This window comes from Hypanus sabinus, chromosome 14 (genome assembly GCF_030144855.1).
Source record: "Hypanus sabinus isolate sHypSab1 chromosome 14, sHypSab1.hap1, whole genome shotgun sequence".
NCBI lineage: Eukaryota > Metazoa > Chordata > Chondrichthyes > Myliobatiformes > Dasyatidae > Hypanus > Hypanus sabinus.
Window position 1 is genome coordinate 7,009,881 of NC_082719.1, and position 14,614 is coordinate 7,024,494.

Consider the following 14,614-nt stretch of genomic DNA (forward strand, 5'->3'; position numbering starts at 1 on the left):
TTGATCGCGGATTCAGACCCTCTCTCCGAAATCCAGCCGATCTTCGAATTACGCTTACTACTGGAGATTATAAGTGGTTTAAATCAGTGAAGGAGGCTGAGGCGTTTGTTGGAAGTCTTCCAGCCTCCTCGTCTTCTTCGAAACCAGCCTGACCTTCTAAAATGGTTGATAAGTACTTCTCGAAGTAAAACTATTTTTTCCGAACTCAGACTTTACTTGAATAATTCAGTCATTATCTATTGCTGCTCTAAGGGCTGTAGTCAATCTCTCCCTGGACTTGGTGCGATTTTTCAAAATAGATAATCTAAGTTTAATGTTTCCCTGTGGAATTTTAGATTGTACTTGTGTAATCTACTTTATTTTTGTACAACTTTATCTATAGAGATCTACAATTGACTTTAACTTGTTTTGGAGGTTTGGAGTTTTTATTGAAGGCCTCCCTGTTGGTTGTTTCATAGTTTAAGTTTTGCTTTTTTTTTCTGTAAATGGTTGATAAGTACTCTCTTTGAATTTATAATTTTCCCCTTTTCTCCCTCTTTTTTTCCTCTTTTAATCTTTTATAATTTTTCGCGGGTAGGTTAGTTTTAGTTTTCTTCTGATTTTCTTTGTATTAAGTTTTATACTTCTGTTGAAGTTGTTCCTAATTGTAATTCTGTTTTCTAGTGCATAAATTAATTATTATTTGCTATAGTATTTATACGTAACATTTGTTAATGACACAGAACTGTAAGTCATAATTGGGTTAATTTTTTTGGTAGTGCTAGCTGCTTTTTCAGGTAGCCATCTAGTTTTGGGTTGCGAGGGTGGGGTGGGTTCTCCAGTTCCATCACTACTCACTGTTTCTTTTGTTTTCCTTTGTTATTCAGGACATGTCTCTGTTTTGATTCTACGGATCTATGTTTACATTTTTGCTCCCAGACTGTTATTGTACTGCTTGATTTTTTATATGCCTGCTGCCTTCTATGCACTAACAATTGATAATGGTTAAAATACACTTAAATTTGTGAGCTGGAATGTAAAGGGATTGAATCATCCTGTTAAAAGAAGGAAGGTCTTCTCACATATTAAACAACTCAAAGCTGACATTGCTTTCCTTCAAGAAACTCATATTCATAGTTTTGATAATTCTCGGCTTTTGTCAAAGTGGGCGGGTCAGCATTTTCATTCATCCTTTGCCGCCAAAGCTGGGGGGGGGGGGGGGGTCTCCATACTTATTAACTCAAATATTCCTTTTGAACTCCATAATAAGATATCTGATACAAATGGCTGTTTTATTATTGTTTCTGGTAAACTAGATAATACTAAAGTTGTACTAGCAAACCTGTATGCTCCCAATTTTGATTATGTTAATTTTTTTGAACGTTTTTTTTCTCCTCACTACCAGATTTAAACTCATACTCTCTTATACTGGGTGGCGATTTCAATTGTTGGTTAGATCCTAACTTGGATCGATCATCCTCTGTTACTAGACCACCTACTAAATCTGCCTTAGCTATTCCCTCTTTTCTCTCTAATTATGGTATCTCTGATATATAGTGTTTCCTTCAACCTGAGAGAGATTATTCTTTTTTTTCACATGTTCACCATACCTTTACTAGAATTGACTACTTTTTACTCGATAATCAACTTATTCCATTTGTCTATTCTTGTGATTATCAGAGTATACTGATTTCTGACCATGCCCCAATTACTTTGTCTTTAAATTTTCCTGGTCTCCCTCAGAGGAATAAACCCTGGCGTTTTGACTCGACTTTATTATCGGATGATGATTTTCTAAAATTTATTAAGGATCAGATAACCTTTTATTTTAACACCAATACATCATCTGAAATGTCATCCCAGATTGTCTGGGATGCCATGAAAGCATATTTGAGGGGTCAAATAATCTCCTATACAGCAAATCTTAATGGAAAGTCCTGTGCAGATCGATTAGACCTCATTAATCAGATTAAAGAATTGGATCAACTGTATGGTCAAACTAAGAATCCTGAATTATACAAGAAGCGTGTAGAACTTCAAACTAAATTTAATCTTCCGTCTACTCAACCTGTCGAACGCCAACTTCTTGAAAGTAAAAGTCGCTTTTATATTCATAGTGACAAATCTGGTAAATTTCTAGCTAATCAGCTGAGGCGTTCCAAAGCCAAACAACATATTACAAGGACCCGGAAGGAGAATGGAGACTTTACATCGGATCACTTAGAAATCAATGATGCATTTAAAAATTTTTATTCTCGACTTTATTCCTCTGAATCTCTGTTGATCATTTTTTAAATAATCTGAATATTCCTTCGCTTTCATCTGATTTTAAAGCTAAACTTAATGCGCCAATATCATCAGAAGAAATATCTTTTGCAATTTCCGCATTGTCTTCAGGGAAATCTCCTGGACCTGACGCGTTCCCCGTAGAATTTTATAAATCATTCTCTTCACTTCTTTCTCCTCAGTTACTCTTAGTATTCTCTGTCTCGTTTAATTACGGTAATTTGCCACCCTCCTTTAATGAGGCATCTATTATTCTTTTATTAAAAAAGGGTAAAGACTCAACAGAGTGTTCCTCGTATAGGCCGATTTCTTTGCTTAATGTTGATGTTAAAATCTTGGCCAAAGTTTTGGCTTATAGATTAGAAACTGTTATTCCCTCTATTATTTCTGATGATCAAACTGGTTTTATTAAAAACCATCTTCCTTTTTTTAACATTCGGTGTTTATTTAACATTTTATATTCACCTCCAACTGGGATTCCTGAATGTGTTATTTCCCTCGATGTGGAGAAAGCATTTGATCGTATAGAGTGGAACTACCTTTTTGCAGTTTTAGAAAAATTTGACTTCGGTCAAAGTTTTATCTTTTGGATCAAATTGCTGTATCTGTGTCCTACTGCCTCTGTTTTGACTAATTTTCAGAAATCCCAGTTATTTAACCTCAAACGTGGCATCCGTCAGGGATGCCCTTTAAGTCCCTTTCTCTTTGATTTGGCTATAGAACCTTTGGCGAAAGCATTTTGAAATTGTCCTGAATTGACCGGGATTTGGAGAGGGGGTGTTGAGCATAAAGTTTCTCTTTATGCCGACGACTTATTACTTTTTCTTTCAAATCCGTCTACATCCTTGCCTCCAATGTTTTCACTTCTTGATCAGTTTAGCCAGTTCTCTGGCTATAAACTTAATTTACATAAGAGTGAACTTTTCCCAATTAATAAAGAAGCATAAGAATTAACATTCCGTGATCTCCCTTTTAAAGTAGTTCATAATCAATTTACTTATCTTGGGATTACAGTCACAAGGAAGTTTAAAGATCTCTTTCATGAATAGTTTGCCAATCTTTCATATACTATAAAACAGAGTCTGTTACAATGGTCACCTCTATCTATGTCTTTGGTAGGTTGTATTAATGTTGTTAAATTGTATGTTCTCCCTAAACTTCTGTATTTATTTCAATCAATCCCAATTTTTATTCCTAAATCTTTTTTTGATTCCTTAGACTCTATTATTTTGTCATATCTGTGGAAGAATAAGTGCTCTAGAATTAATAAAGTCTATCTCCAAAAATCTAAAAAAGAGGGTGGCATGGCTTTACCTAACTTTCGTTTATATTATTGGGCAGCCAATATACGTTGTGCTACCTTTTGTGCAACCAAAGTGCCCTAATTGGGTGGCAATGGAGTTGAGTTCCACTAAAGATTTATCTATTTCTGCACTTCTTGGCTCTGTACTCCCTAGTAGTTTGTCCAGATTAATAGTTAATCCTCTTGTTAGACACACTTTGCGTACATGGGCTCAGTTTAGGAAATTTTATGGCTTCCATGGTTTTTCCTTTTCTAGCCCTATCTTACATAATCACCTTTTTTTACCTACTACGTATGATTTAGCATTCCATGATTGGTATAGGAAGGGCAGTAGACATTTTGAAGATCTTTTTATTGATAATCACTTCGCACCTTTTCAACAGCTCTCTGCTAAGTTCAATCTGCCCAATGCTCATTTTTTTAGGTATCTCCAAATTAGACACTTTATTAATCCTTTAATTCCTAACTTCCCTGAAATGCCTGAGAAAAATGTTATGGATTTATTTCTTGCTATTAATCCACTAGGTAAAGGTTTAATATCATTTATTTGTGATAAGTTAGCAGCCTTACAACGTGCCCCTGTGGATAAAATTAGAATGGCTTGGGAGCATGATTTAAATATCTCCTTATCTGATGAGACTTGAGACTCGATTCTCAAATCGGTTAATTCAACCTCTCTTTGTGCTCGCCATTGCCTTTTACAGTTTAAGATTGTTCATAGAGCCCATATGTCTAAATCTAAACTATCTCGATTTTACCCTAATATTAGTCCTCTTTGTGATAAATGAAAAAGGGGCGAGGCCGCTCTCATTCATATGTACTGGTTTTGTCCTAGCTTGGAGAAATTTTGGAAAGATGTCTTCACAACGTTATCTTATATTCTGAATCACCACCTAGAACCTAACCCTTTAATTGCTCTGTTCGGTTTTTTGGGTGAGACAGATTTACGTCTGAGTTCGACCAAGTGTCGAATATTATTTTTTGCTTCTCTCCTGGCTAGACATTTAATCCTCCTTAGATGGAGAGATGTTGCCCCGCCCACACATGCTCAATGGCTTAATGATATTATGTCCTGCTTAGACCTTGAAAAAATTCATTATTCAGTTTTTAATTTGGATACAAAGTTCCATAAGGTTTGGGGACCTTTTATTGAGTACTTTCATAACCTTCCTCTTAACTAAGGTTTTTTTTTCCATCCCTTGCTTTCAGCTCCTTTTTTTTTGGTAGTAGGCATTAATATTTACAGTTTTGGGGGTTTGAATGTCCTGATTTATATTCTCTATATTGTGTTGTGGCTGGTCCGGAGTTCTTTTTTTGTTGCGGAGCTTGGAAAGGATACTAATTTTACATGTCTTCAATTTGGGTGCTTTCTCAATTATCTTTTTTTGTATTATATTATTATTGTATGCTTATTTTTGCACTGTATTAATGTTCTTCATTTTGATCTGGGGTGTTTTTTATCTGTAGCGATATAGAAAATGTATAAAAAAACTAATAAAAAAATATATTGATAGCAAGTTGGTGTGGGATAAACAATTTTCCACTATTTCAAACAAGGCAGGACAAAGTCTTGGAGCTCTGTGGAAAGCAGCACCCAAACTAGACAAAGAGGGCAGAGCCATGGTTTACAAAGCCCAGGTACGAAGTATCATGGAGAATGCCTGCTTATCATGGGTGAATGCCTCACAGAGTGTCCTCAGCCAGCTTGATTCCATTCAAAGGAAGGCTCTCAGGATTATAGGTGTAGATGAAGCCACAGCTTGTGAGAAGCTAGCCATCAGTAGCTTACACCACAGTCGACAGGTTGCTGCAGCTACTGTGCTACAAAATGCAAACCAGTCACAGCCCTGCAGACCTTCGTGCCATGCTGCCTTCATCTTATGAGAGATGGCGCACCACACGATCTAATTTATCTATGCCTACTCATGCTGTTTCTGTCCCTGATGCGAGAACCTACACACTGGATAGAAGCTTCCTTCACTGTGCTATCAGAATTTGGAACAGTTTTCCAGATGCTGTGGTTGGAAACATCTGCGACGATGGGGTCCAAGCCTTCAAGAGTCGAGTGAACAAACACCTATTATCTCTGGGAGGGAAGTCACATGCTTCTTCATAAGCTGTCATGAAGGGGACCAGGATGGCAATGCTTGGTTGTTGGTAGGTAGGGTTAATACCTGACTTTCAAAGAGCACTTGTGAGTTATGTTCCGGCTGCACTTAGTCCTTAAACTGCTGGAGAACAGTGCAGAAAGATCAGGTGCTGTTTTCTCCCGGTAGGGATTACCTTTTAGTTCCAAGTGCTCCTGCCACATTTTGTCAACCTGTAACCTTACCCTTCAATCTCTCTGAATTATGGAGGACAGCGTGTGTGCAAATGTCTCTCACCAGCAGACTTCATCATGATCATCGTGACTCCAGTATTTCTACTATTTTTTTAATGTTTCTTAATCGTACATGTGATTTTTTTTGGGTTCTATCACCAAACAGTAATGAGCCATCTGATTGGCCTATCAGAGTTCTCTTTGGGAACTAGTTGACTTGATCAGCATTTCTGATCTGGCTATTTTTCACGATTGCACTTGATAAAAAGAATCCTACAAAAAGTAGTGGGTACGATTCGGTCCATCACCATTGAGCACATCTATATGTAGCGTTGTCGCAGGAAAGCAGCATCCATCATCAGGGACCCCACCACCCAATTCAAGCTGTGTTCTTGCTGTTGCCATTAGAAAGAAGGTACAGGAGCCTCAGGACACCAAGTTCAGGAAGTTAATTACCCTCAACCATCAGCCTCTTGAACCTGAGGGGATACCTTCATTTGCCCTGTCTCTGAACTGTTCCCACAACCTACGGACTCACTTTCAAGGGCTCGATATTTATGTTCATGTTCTCGATAGTTACTCTTTATTTATTTATTATTATTATTATTTCCTTTTTTTTGTATTTGCACAGTTGGTTGTCTTTTGCACACTGGTGCAATCTTTCATTGATTCTATTATGGTTATTGGATTTATTGAGTATGTCAACAAGCAAACGAATTCCAAAGATGTTTTTGGTGACATATAGAGTATATAACTTGATAATAAATTTACTTTGAACTTTCAACAAAGATGCATAATGTAATGTTCAGTTCCCACGTCTGTATTCCAGCCCTGTCGGCCTGAAGTTCTGTTAGGAATTTTTAGGAATTTGATTCTTTCCACTAACCTGAGCATTAGAACACTCTGTCACCACAGTACCCAAGAGATTGCCTCCTGTGGGAAAATATTTAATTTTGTGCAATCTAAAATTAATAACCACACATGAACTCAAAACTATAGTCTTACATTTATTTACAGCATACTCTCAACCATTCAGCATCGACGGGGATTGGTGACAGGTGATGGGCGAGCAATGGTGACAAGTATGAGAATTACTCAAAAATACTGCAGACCACACACTAGTATTCTATGTATAAATGGCCAAACTATGTCAATTCCTGAGCCTTTTATGAAATAAAGTTCAAAGTAAATTTAGTATTGAAGTACATTCATGTCATATACTTAGAAAATCTATAGAATAGTGACTATAACAGGATCAGTGAAAGATCAACCAGAGTGCAGAAGACAACAACTGTGCAAATGTAAATATCAATAAATAATGAGAACATGAGCAAATGAGATTAAGAATCTTTAAAGTGAGATCACTGGTTGTGGGAACATCTCAATGGATGGGTGAGTGTAGATATCCCCCCTAGTTCAAGAGCCTGTTGGTTGAGGGGTAGTAACTGTTCCAGAACCCAGTGGTGCAAGTCCTGAGGCTCCTGTACCTTCTACCTGATGGCAGCAGCAAGAAGAGACCATGGCCTGGGTGGTGGGGATCTCTGATGATGGCTACTGCTTTCCTACGACAGCGTTTTATGTAGATGTGCTTAATGGTTGAGAGGACTTTACCTGTGATGTATGATATTTTACACTGACAATCCTATATTTTAAGGATAGACATTGTTAATGTAGAATACAGCAAAAACAATTCAATTGAATGAGTGTACTTACCAATTCATGAAGAAGCAAATTGTCAAGAGAGGATGCTGCTGTTCTCAGATTTAAAAGTAAAAATGCCTTTTCTTGTTTATTTTGTGTAACACTTGAACAGGAATTCACAGAGCCTATTTTCATAATGACAAACCAATATTATGTAGACTCGGCACAGACTTCTGCATATAACCTCACTTGGGACAAGTGACTACATAAACTAAAATCACTTGTGAAAAGGTCAGAGCAATTTATTCATTGCATTCACAATTCTCTAGTTGCATTGCATCACTGTGACATTTTGCATCAAATTCAAATTTACAGTTTAAAAAATTAAATTGCTTAATATTTTTGCCTGTTGTGTGATGCATCAGTACTGAATAAATGAGAATTTACTTAAGTATGAATTCACCCCTTTTTATATTCCGGATTCTATTATTTCAACTTGCAATGCCTACTAACTTGGCATTCTTCATCCAAGTCATTTGTATTCATAGTGAAAGGCGAAGACTTTGAGGCAAATCCTCTGAGCAACACCAAAACAGAGAGCATTCCACTTTTCCTTATTCTCTAACCCACCTGCTGATGAATAAGGTACCTCCAACTCTGTATGCTTTCATTTTAGTGTATTATTTCTTGAGCTGAAACACAAAATGCCTTCTGGAAGTTTATTTAAACAATCCAGATGGTCACCAGCATGCAACTGAATGCATTAAAAAAAATCAGTTTCATTAATGAGACATAACCTTTACTTAATTATTCCAGCCTAACTATTATAACATAAGAAACAAATTGATAAATTACCCACTCAGCTTCCACCATTCTTCAAGATCACACCTAATCCTGTACATCACAAGCACAATTGTGCTATCTCACCCATTTATCCTTTGATGCTTTCAAATGCAGAAATCTATTTCAATCTCCCTTTTTTGAAAGAGCTCTAACAACTCAGCTTCACCACTCTTTGAATGAAACAACTCAGCACTAAGCAGCCTGGTTCAGAGACTGTGACTTCGAGTTTTAGATACTCAGCTTGCAAATCATCTTTCCTACATCTTGTCTGTTGAGTTCTGGAAGAATTTTCTAAGTTTCAGCAAAATTGCTTCTCTCCCCTCCCCCCTTATCACTGGAGGATATAGACCTGGATTCCTCAATTTCTCCTTAAATGCTAGCAGGCAGCAGGCTGAGAGTAGCAGACACCAACAGAATCAACAAACTCATTCGCAAGGCCAGTGTGATGTTGTGGGGGTGGAACTGGATTCTCTGATGGTGGTGTCTGAAAAGAGGATGCTGTCCAAGTTGCATGCCATCTTGGACAATGACTCCCATCCACTCCATAATGTACTGGTTAGGCACAGGAGTTCATTCAGCCAGAGACTCATTCCACCAAGATGTAACATTAAGCGTCATAGGAAGTCATTCCTGCTCTTGGCCATCAAACTTTACAATTCCTCCCTCAGAGTGTCAGACATCCTGAGCCAATAAGCTGGTCCTGGAATTATTTCCACTTGGCAAAATTTACTTATTATTATTTAATTATTTATGGTTTTATATTGCTATATTTCTATACTATTCTTGGTTGGTGCGACAGTAACGAAACCCAATTTCCCAAGGGATCAATAAAGTATGTCTGTCTGTAAGCACATCACTTCTGGAACCAGTCAAGTGAACCTTTTCTGTGTTTCCTCCAATCAAAGGGAATGAGACCAAAAATATACACAATACTCCAGCGGCTGTCTCACCCATGCTCTATACAACTGTAGCAAAATGATGTCATACTTTCTCAATTTCTCCTTGAAGCCCATCTACATCCTCCTTCCCACTCAAAATTCCATCTACTTGAGTACCACCTGCCAATTAGTTATTCATTGATTACTTTGTTCAAAACAAGGTAGCAATCAAGGAGATGCTTCATCGAGCACCTCCACTCCATCTGCTGAAAGCGGAACTTCCCAGCGGCCAAACGTTTTAAATCCAATTCCCATTCCTGTTTCGACGTGTCTGTTCATGGCTTCCTCTTGTGCCAAGATGAGGCCATCGTCAGGGTGGAAGAGCAACCCTTTATATTCAGTCTGGGTAGACTCCATCCTAATAGCATGAATATCAATTTCTCCTTCTGGTAAAAACTTTTTCACTCTTTTCGCCTCTTCTATTCCCCACGTTGGCATTTTACCTCTTCTCACGTGCCTATCACTTCCCGCTGGGTCACCTCCTTCTTCCCTTTCTCCTACGGTCCACACTCGCCTACTAAAGATTTTTTCTTCTCCAGCCCTTTACCTTTCCTACCCACCTGCTTCACCTATCACCTTCTAGCTATCCTCCTTCCCCTCCCCCCACGTTTTTATTCTGGTGTCTTCCCTTTCCTTTAGTCCTGAAGGGTCACACACCAAAACATCAACTGTTTATTCATTTACATAAATACTGCCAGATCTGCTGAGTTCCTGCATCATTTTCTGTGTTGCAATAAGCTAAACAATGCACTTTTTGTGGATGATGTGATTCATATTTCTTGCTGGCCTTTTTGAAATTAAGAATGTGTCTATTAATATGCAAGGCAGAATACTACAGCAAATTATACAAGGCACAGGTGGAAAGAGAAAGTACAATAGAATTGTAAAAGAAGTAGACGTACAATAACAGGCCTTGTCTTGACTATAAAATCCTTCTGGACATCTATGGAGACATCTGCTTTCATGTAGGACTCTCGATGAAGAACAGGCTGTGCAGTTCTGAGGACTGCTCCCTGTACAGCTTTTGCAAGTGGAATGGCACTCTGTATGCAAGATAAGAAACCACACACACAAAACATCATTAATATTCAGTACTTCACAATCCACAAGTCTCTTGGTTACCCTTGAAGTGTTTTCTGAAATGTAACAATATTTAATTCTACTTTCTTCAGATGCTCTAAAAATGTTACCAACTGTTTTAAAAAGAATTATCAATATTCCCTGTTCAGGGACTATATAGTTCTTCTTTAAACATACTTTTTGATCAGAAAGAATGTACAATTCCTAAGCGTTGTATTCAACTGTACTCAGTTTATTTAATTATCTATCTACTTATGCACATATCCCACATGAGTATGTAAAGCAACATCCTTCTGTATTTGCAAATGCCAAAATAAGAAGCTTTTCTAGTAGAGTGATTACAAAAACACTTAATTGTTCATTAGCAAGTAAGTCAGTGCCCAAAAAGTTTTAACAATGTGGATGGTAGTATCAGGTGCATGTCCCAGGGTCAGTTGTGAAATTAGAACTTCAAACACTGGAATTCACTCTACTATGATCAGGCACCAGCTTCAGTGACAGATTGGGAATAATTTCACAGAACTGGATTGCCAGCATGGAGCTCAGCAATATGCATGCATGGCAATTCATCAAATTAACAGACAGGAAATAAAGAGGCACATATTCCCAGTGCTAGGGAGACTGTACACTGGGCCAACATTGTTGTAACTCTGTAAAGCAGAATAAGGTAAAAATCTATTTTATTGGTGATAAAAACTAAGATCAACATTCGAAAATCACTCTGCCTCAGCATGAATGCAGTGTATGCTTATGACTGCAAAGTACAATATTCACAGATAAATTAACTAACTTCCAGTCAATGTTTTCGCGTGTTCTGCTTAAGACTCCAAGTGCTGACTTATTGTTCGGTCTACTTATCAATGTCAGCTCAAGAGGGTATTGGAAGCATTTATGATTTTTCTCTACCTCATTGAAAGACAATGCTCAATGAAAGAGAAGTTTAGGAAAGTAATTGGAGTACATAGAACTGTGTTTCAGCAACAACCAACATCTGCAGGAAAGGAATCTCAAGTAGGTTAATAAAAACAGAGAACTGAAGCTGAAGCATTTAAGTCATGTCATGCTATTTATAAAGCATTGCCTAATGAAGCATAAAATTGGTGCAATAAGGAAAATGCAACAAATATACAAGTGGATCAAACAGAAATATCATTATCACATTCAAAGTATTCCAACATAATAACATTTAACCAACATGCATCATCATCACTTCATGCCACCTCAACTGGTATGATCCTCCTTCAGTCTTCTCGTAGATAACTATCTACTCCAGGAATATTAAAGAACACAGTGTGCTAGAATTATAAACGTGTCAAACAACAGCCTGAAGAACACTGTTTGGCTCTGGCCTCAGATGTGTTATAAATAATTAGATGGTTAAAATGAATGCATTAAACCACTCAACATTACACATGCACAAGAGGATACTTGTAGCTGGTAATTTGAACTTGTGATAGGTATTTTAGCACATGAAATTCAATAGTAATGTCCTTGCATGATTACTGCACCTTGAAGGTGGAAACACTGATTGAAGAATTCTGCAGTTAAGCAAAGGAAATTGGGTCAGGATAAAGTGGGCAAATCCACAGGGTCAGATTAAGTGCAATACCAGACCTTATAGGAAGCCAGGAAAGAAATCACTGAAATATTTGCTTCATTGTTAGCCAATGACAAAGTATCAGAAGATGGGTCTAATATTGTTCCAATGTTCAAAAAGGGTAGCAAGCACAGAACAGGGAACTACAGGTCGGTGAAGTGAACTTGACTTCAGATGTAGGCAAATAACTGGAGGAAATTCTGAGGGATAAGATCTCTCATCACTTGGATAGCCAAGGCCAATTCACAAATAGTCAGCATGATTTTGCATATGGCATTCATGTCTGATGAATCATTTGGAGCTTTTCAAAGAGATAACTAATGGGATGTTTTCTACATGGACTTTATTACGGCCTTTGACAATGCTCTGTATGGCAGACTGATCTGGAAGGTGAGGCCACATAGGATTCACGGAGAATTTGGAGGCTGATTTAGAATTTGCTAGATGAGAGGAAGTAGAGGGAGATGGCTGAAGGTCAATTCTACAGCTGGAGTCCTGTGACTAGCAGGGTGCCACAGGGGTCCTTGTTACAACCTCCGTTATTCATTATATATGTAGATGATCTGAATATAAATGTAGACGGCAGGTTTAGGAGGTTTGCTGATTATACAAATTAGGTGTCTTGTTGTTAGCAAAACAGGCCACAATGAATTACAAAGAAATCTTGATCAAGTGGGGAGACAGGCTGAGGAATAGCAAATATATTTTTAGATTATGAGAACACTCAGTCCTCGTTTATTGTCATTTAGTAATGCATGCATTAAGAAATGATATAATGTTCCTCCAATATGATATCACAGAAACACAAGACAGACCAAGACTGACAAAAACCACATAATTATAACATATAGTTCCAACAGTGCAAAGCAATACTGTAATTTGATAAAGAGCAGACCATGGCACGGTAAAAAAAAGTCTCAAAGTCCTTGACAGCCCATCATCTCACATAGACGGTAGAAAGAAGAAAAACTCTTCCTGCCATGAACCTCCTGCGCCACAAAACTTCCCGATGCAGCCTCTGGGAGCTCCGACCACAGCCAACTCTGAGTCCATCCGAAAACTTAGAGCCTCCGACCAGCCCTCCGACACTGAGCACCATCTCTGCCGAGTGCTTTGACCCCAGTCCTGGCCGCCAAGCAACAGGCAAAGCCAAGGATTCGGGGCCTTCATCTCCAGAGATTTTTCAATTGCACAGAAGCAGCGAAACAGGCATGTCAGAAGTTTCACCAGATGTTCCTCTGTGCTTCTCACGTCCATCTCCCTCAAATCAGGATTGTGCACGGCATCCTACTTAACAGATAACAGATATTCATCCCAGAGTGGTCGCTGCGCACTGCCATCTTGTTCCTCTCAGATTTCAACTTAGTTAAGTGTGAGGTGATGGATTTTGATCAGACAGGCCAGGATAGGATTGATTACAGAGCATGGACGGGAGTTGTGGAACTGAGGGAGCCGGGAGTTCAAGGACACAGCTCACAAAAAGTGACCACACAAGTGCTCAGGTGGTAAAGAAGGTATTTGTCATGCTGGCCTTCATTAGCCAGGACACTTAAGTTTAGGAGTTGGGACATTATGTTGCTGTTATACAAGTCATTGGTGAGGCCATACTTAGAGTATTGCAGAAAGTTTCAGACACCCTGTCATAGAAAAGACTTTATTATGCTAAAGAAGATGCAGAATAAATTCACAAGGATGCTGGCTGGATTGTAGGGTGTGAGCAACACATACAACAGGCTGGAGGAACTCAGCAGGTTGGGCAGCTTCCATGTTACAGCAGCCTGTTGTGCGTGTTGCTTTGACCCCAACATCTGCAGTGTACTTTGTGTTGTAGGGAGAAGCCGGTCACACTGAATCTTTATTCAGTGGAGTGTAACACGAGGGGTGACCTCATAAAAGTTTAGAAAATCATGAGGGGTATGGATAAGATGGACAGTCATAGACTTCTCCCCAGAGCTGGGGAGTCTAAAACTAGAGACAAATATACAAGAGAAGAAAGGAAAGACTTAAGAGAGACTCGAGTGCTGTTAGAGGAAGAGATCGAGGTGGGTACAATTACAACATTTAAGCAGCAGCTGGATGGGTGCATGGAAGGGAGATGTTTTGAAGGTTATGGACCGAATGCAGGCAACTGGGAGCAGCGTGGAGGATGCCGTGGTCAGCATAGACCTGTTGAGTGAAAGGGCCTATATCCATGCTGTATTCATGAAACTATCAGATCCCAAGCAGGGCCTCAACCCAAAACTTCAGCCATTAGTTTGCGACCTGACATGCTCCGTTCTTCCAGTAGTCTGTATATCCGCAGTCTCTTGCATCCCCAGAGATGCCAGCACTGTGTTCAAAACATGTCAACCAACTTTTTAAAACACTACATAGGCAATCACCATTTCCAGGCTTTTACACTGATGTGAGGTAACAGGTTAGGGATTTGTTTTCTCTCAAGCTCCAATCACACAGAATCAGAATCAGGTTTAATATCAACGACATACATTGTGAAATTTGTTGTCTTTGTGGCAGCAGCACAATGCAATGCATAATAATAGGGAAAAAAAACTGTGAATTATAATAAGTGTACATATATATAAAATAGTTAAATTAAATAAGTAGTGCAAAAATAACAATAAAAAAGT

The 14,614-nt window shown here is 38.5% G+C and overlaps 1 protein-coding gene across 3 annotated transcripts in view; it reads right to left on the reverse strand.

Moving 5' to 3' along the window:
• fras1 (Fraser extracellular matrix complex subunit 1) overlaps positions 1-14,614 on the reverse strand; it is a 518,960-nt gene that overhangs the window by 225,769 nt on the left and 278,577 nt on the right. For all 3 annotated transcript variants that reach the window (XM_059988734.1, XM_059988733.1, XM_059988732.1), the window contains one exon: positions 10,213-10,353. In XM_059988734.1, coding sequence (XP_059844717.1) covers positions 10,213-10,353 — 141 coding nt within the window. The remainder of the gene's footprint in view (positions 1-10,212; positions 10,354-14,614) is intronic.